General features: G+C 38.6%; 1 protein-coding gene across 1 annotated transcript; it reads right to left on the bottom strand.

Annotated features, from left to right (window-relative positions):
• Positions 1–784: 784 nt before the first annotated feature.
• LOC311169295 (uncharacterized protein) lies at positions 785–1,174 on the bottom strand (the record flags this gene model as incomplete). Its single annotated transcript, XM_084231114.1, has 1 exon — positions 785–1,174. The coding sequence occupies one exon, from the start codon at positions 1,172–1,174 to the stop codon at positions 785–787; it is 390 nt and encodes a 129-aa protein (XP_084087240.1).
• Positions 1,175–6,000: the final 4,826 nt, after the last annotated feature.

Consider the following 6,000-nt stretch of genomic DNA (forward strand, 5'->3'; position numbering starts at 1 on the left):
TCTACATATGTGTGTTACATCTTCTTAACACACTCATGTGTTGTTGAGCACGCAGGTTGTTTTCCACTCTAGCTGATATAAATAGTGCTATAATTAACATAAGAGTGCATTGGACACTCCAAATTCTTTTCCCTCAACTATTACACTGACTCTATCCATCAAAGTTTTCACCATGAGAATTTCCCATACCACATTACCCAGAGATATTTGTCTGTTTTTATATGTATGCATCTGTTGATGAGTGTACATATTGAAAGAAATAGAGAGACACAAGAGCATGAAGCAAAAAAGCTTAGGAATAATTACTTCCTACAATGAATTAAGAACACTAGACTCAACCAATAAAGACCCATTTTTTTCAGAATGATATCATGCTGATCAATGAGTGAAGATAAGACACACAGTTGGAATGCCCACAGAGATTACCTGTGACAGGCTTAAAGAAAATCACAGAAGGTAACACAAAGTATAAGTCAAAGGCCATGTCTGACACATAAAGACACAAACTTGTTAGGAGCAAAGAATTACGTTTATTTGGAAATGATCACAATACAGGTAAGCACTAGAAGTAGATGGTTTCAACTTGCTCTGTGAATTAAACCATGTCTTCTGCTTTCCAAGAAGATCATGAAAAAATCATTACAAGCTGGAATGCCAAGAGGGGAATGACTATTCTTCAGGCTGAATCCTTTATCTTCAGTTGATTCAGTTGTCATCATGAGTCAGTGAAGAAGAAATTTTTGGATTGATCAGTTTAAAAGATTTTCTGCGTTCCAGTGATGTTTTAGCAACAGGAAGAATAGCAACTCCTGTAAACAATTGGTCTGTAGCTACACCAGGAAGCCCCACATCCGGAACCGTAGCCACAGCCATATCCAGAACCGTAACCACAGCCATATCCGGAACCATAGCCACAGCCATATCCGGAACCGTAACCACAGCCATATCTGGAACCGTAGCCACAGCCATATCCAGAACCATAGCCACAGCCATATCCGGAACCATAACCACAGCCATATCCAGAACCATAGCCACAGCCATATCCGGAACCGTAGCCACAGCCATATCTGGAACCATAGCCACAGCCATAACGGGAGCCATAGCCACAGCCATAGCCATAGCCAAGGCCACAGCCGTAGCTCCCACAGGAGTTTCCAAAGTAGTTGCAACACATGGTGTTAGGAGGTGAAGTTTCAGTTGACCTGTAGGAGGATATTTCTGAAGTTGAGTACCAGCTACTCTTGCAGGGTACTTATATACTCCAGCAATGGGTGGGTCAACCTCACATGGGCTCTGTTCTCATTTTACAACTATTTTCTTAAATGCACTTAGTCTGTGTACACCAATCTAGTCAGGATGTCATATTACTAACTGCCATCCCAGGAATTTTGAATGGCTATTTCAAATATAAAGATCAATGTTGTAAACACCCAATCTTCTATAACCCTAATTTTACTTCCACAATTTTTTTCATGGCTCTGAAATAACACATCGATAAATATATTTGGTCTGTATACAAGTGTTCACTATTGTGCTCTTTCACTGTGTTAGAAAGCAGCTATCAATACTGAGATCAAGGTTCTACTAATTGCTAGGAATATCACCACCTCCACATCATCAATATCACCTTCATTATCATATCACAGTGTTTCCTTTTTTCCATTAATAAGGTACATACTTTAAAATACTTGCCGTAGTTTAGACAAGGAATGGAGTACTTCAACATGCTACATTTATTCCCTGTAATAATCTCCTCGTCTAAAGATAATCTATCTCATCCTTTTCATCAGTTTATAATATTTTATAGTACCTTTAGTAATATTGTTTTTAGTAAACAGGTCTGACTACGTTCTAACCCATAATTGAGAATAGGCTGAGAGTAGAAAGGTACCTTGCAAGGCAAACCTCCTTATCAGGCTCTCATTTTGTAGTCATGGTCTCCATTAACATGTGTTCAATCAAAAATTAGTATCAAAGACATGAAATATTTTATTCTCTCTGGCTCTCAAATAATTTTCATATAATAATGTTTACCCATACTAATTTTGGTGGACCCTTAACAATTCTGAGATTAATTAAGGTGTACTGTTCCATGGTACACTGTAACAGTTCTAGGTTAATATGGACATATGAAAACTATTATTATTAGGGAATGCTTATGTTTGGATACAAGAAATGGGGACAGGGAAAAGTAAAAGAGGTAGTGACTCCCCATATAGCCAGACCTGTGCTTCACTCTTTGAGTTCCTTGATATTTCCTATAAACTTCATCACTATTTTAATGCACTTATTCTTATTTGACAGTTGCAGAATCTAAAGTGTATGAATTTCAGAACATTTTCCATAGTCAAATAATTAGTTAATGGTTCTGACAAACTGGGCCTTGAAGTTATTTCTCCTACAGAGCCATTGAAAGTGGGAGAGGAATGTTCTGAACTTACTGCGTCTCACTTCAATGTATGTTTTTCAGTATATGTCCTAGAATGAGAGAGGGGCTCCTACAGGAATTCAGACTTTAATCTGAGCATGGCATTTAAATTTCTTGGTATAGAGTATTGCAGGGGAGATACTGCAGGAGTAAGCAGTTCTGCATTTTTTCTTTTTTTTTCTTTTTTTTTAAAGATTTATTTATTTATTTATACAAGCACTGGATACAGTCAGAAGCGCGGGAGGGTGAGAGGATTCACCAGAGCCAGAGCGGGTAGCAGAGCAGGCAGAAGGACCGAAGTACACTGCTGAGGGGAGCAGCGGGCGGCAGGAGAGGTCTGCACACCATGTGGGGCCCTCCTCTGGTGGCCGGGGAGCAGCCGGGGATTGAACCGGCGCTGCAGAGGCTGCGGGCAGCTTCTCAACCCAGTGCTCAACCGCTGCGCCACCAGGGAGGCCCAGTTCTGCATTTTTTCTTTGCTCACCTGGGGGGTGGTAGGTGTGGAGTTTTTGAGACTCTTTTAAATGGTGGGTCATCAGTGACACTGGAGAATCAAGATCATGTTTTTGTTTATTTGTCCCCTCTGTTGAAACTAACACCTTGAATATTTCTCATCCATGAGTGTCTGTAGCCACAAACCTACCCAGATACTCAGATTCCCTTAATAGCTTTCCTCCCCCAGAGAGCTGTCTGTGCCCCTGACTTTCCCAGGACTTCTACCACTTGCTAAATGTGTGATTACCATATACACTAACAGGATCACCTCTGCGGGTCCACAGAATATAGAACCACACTAACCTGGCCAAAGGAGCGAAATATTTTGTCTCTGCATGGCGCTGAACTACCACTCCATGTTTTGCCTCGCTTGAGTATTGTTCCACACACAAGAAAACCATACAGATTTTCACAGCCTGTTATCAACTTTTCTTATAGTTTAAAAATTAATTTTAATAGCACAGTCCCTGTTGAGACTAGCATGAGGATCCTAACTACTGACTGGACACAGGGACACAGACTGAGGCACACAGCTTTATTTTGATGAGGCATTTGTGTATACAAGGTAGTTGAATCAATAACAGCAGATAAGATTACTACTATGTGAAATGAAAAGAGAAAATGGAAGATAATGCAATCATGAGGGGACTAAAACTTAAAGAACAGCAAAGAACAATGTGTTGAAAAAGACACCACAGATCAGTGTCTGTTCATCTTGGAAATAGGGCAGTAGTTGACAGCAGCTGAGAGAAGGTGGGTCAATCTCAAAATATTAGCAATAGATTTGTCACATGATCCAGCAATTCCACTGCTAGGGAACTACCCGAAGAGCACAAAGACACTAATTTGAGGGGCCATGTGGACTCCTAAGTTCACTGCAACACTATTTACATTAGTCACATTACGGAAAGGACCCAAGTGCCTAAGGAGAGTTGCGTGGATAAAGGTGTGGTATATCTCCATAATGGCTACTACTCAGCTATAAAAGATGATGAAATCTATCCATACACAGCAACAAGAATGGAACTAGAGTGGGTGATACTAATAATGTTCTTTGGAGAAGTGTATGTTTGTTTAAATTTAGGAATATGACTATTAAAATAAGCTTAAATAATAACTTTGACAAACTTGCAATTATTATTACTTCCAATGAGATCGCATTATAACTCAATGCTGTCTGATAATGAAATTCCTCACCGCTCTATGCTATACAGCTTATGAATCCAAATAAACTGGTAAATACTTTTTATCCATTGAGGGAACCTTAATTTCAACACTGTATAATGTTAATCAGGTATGGTTGATAGTGCCTCTCAGTCTCTCATTTTTACCCCAAAATGTTCTGTTCTTGATTCTCTTTGGTGTCAACATCTCGTCACTCAACTGATATAGGAATATAATGACTAAGTCATCCTAGTCAATGACACGTCCTACTTATAACTAAAGAACAGTAGAAGAAGCCCTTTAAATTATTTTATCAAATTAAAATAAAACTCATTTATTAACTCATTTATACATCACAGTCTTGGGGGATGTAAGTCCATTCAACTGGGATCATAAGCAGATTCCCACTCCCAATACTGCAATCAGTCTCCACCCTCAACATAGGCAAAATATATTTGCCATATAATTTAACTAGAGTAGCCCAGTTTAGCAAGTATGACCTGAATATTGCCTGAACACAATTAAACCAAATAGTTAATTTTTAAGTAAAATTTGCATTTTCCATCTTACTTAACACATCAAACTTTAAACATGTTATCACTAGCCACTGCTTCCAGATGCAGAAAAAAAATTCCAGTTTTGTATATTAATGTAATAGCATCACCATTTTCACATAAGGTTTCAGAGGTCTGATTATTTCTTAACCAATAATTGATAACAGGGTGAGAGTAGAAAGGTATTTATAAATGGGTACATTGCACCTCTCCCCATGAGTTTATAATTTTCCTATAAAACAAACCTAGTAGATGGTGATCATGACTGAGGATAGGCACATCTGCTGGCAGAGAACCCAGTGAGGAAACCAGTCCATTTCAGATGTGTGCAGATGTCAGTGTCTGTTCCTCTGCTTTGTTTAACTATATCATATATACATGTGAGATCTTTCAGTATTGTTCTCCCTCTTTCTGACTTATTTCACTGAACACAATATCTGCTAGTTCCATTCATGCTGTTATAACTGGAAAAATTTCACGTTTATAATCACGAGCTAGCATTCAATTCTATATACATGTGTTAAATTTTCATAACATACTCAGGTATTGCTGAGCGCATAGGGTGTTTTCCACTCTGGCTGATTTAAATAGTGCTATAATTAACATATCTGGACCCGTAACCACAGCCATATCCAGAACCATATGTCTGCATTGGACACTCCATATTCTTTCCCCTCAACTATTACACTGACTCTATCCAATCAATGTTTTCACCATGAGAATTTCCCATACCACATTACCCTGAGACATTGTCTGTGTTTTTATGTGTATGCATCTGTTGATGAGTGTATATATTGAAAAAAATAGAGAGACACAGGAGCATGAAGCAAAAAAGCTTAGGAATAATTACTTCCTACAATGAATTAAGAACACTAGACTCAACCAATAAAGACCCATTTTTTTTCAGAATGATATCATGACAAACATCCTTCAGTAAGATGTGGGTGCTATCAATGAGTGGAGACAAGACACACAGTTGGAATGCCCACAGAGATTACCTCTGCCAGGTTTCAAGAAGATCATGGACAGGTAAGAAAAAGTGTAAGTCAATGGCTATGTCCAACACATAGAGACACAAAATTGTTAGGAACAAGGAATCATGTTTATTTGGAAATGATCACAATACAGGTAATCACTAGAAGTAAAGGGTTTCAACTTGCTCTTTGAGTTAAACCACGTCTTCTGCTTTCCAAGACGATCATGAAAAACTCAGTTACAAGCTGGAATGCCAAGAGGAGAATGAAAATTCTTCAGGCTGAATCCTCTCTCTTCAGTTGATTCAGTTGTCATCATGAGTCAGTGAAGAAGAAATTCCTTGGATTGATCAGTTTAGAAGATTTTCTGCATTCCAGTGATGTT

This window comes from Talpa europaea (genome assembly GCF_964194135.1).
Source record: "Talpa europaea genome assembly, chromosome: 4".
In the NCBI taxonomy this organism is placed as follows: domain Eukaryota; kingdom Metazoa; phylum Chordata; class Mammalia; order Eulipotyphla; family Talpidae; genus Talpa; species Talpa europaea.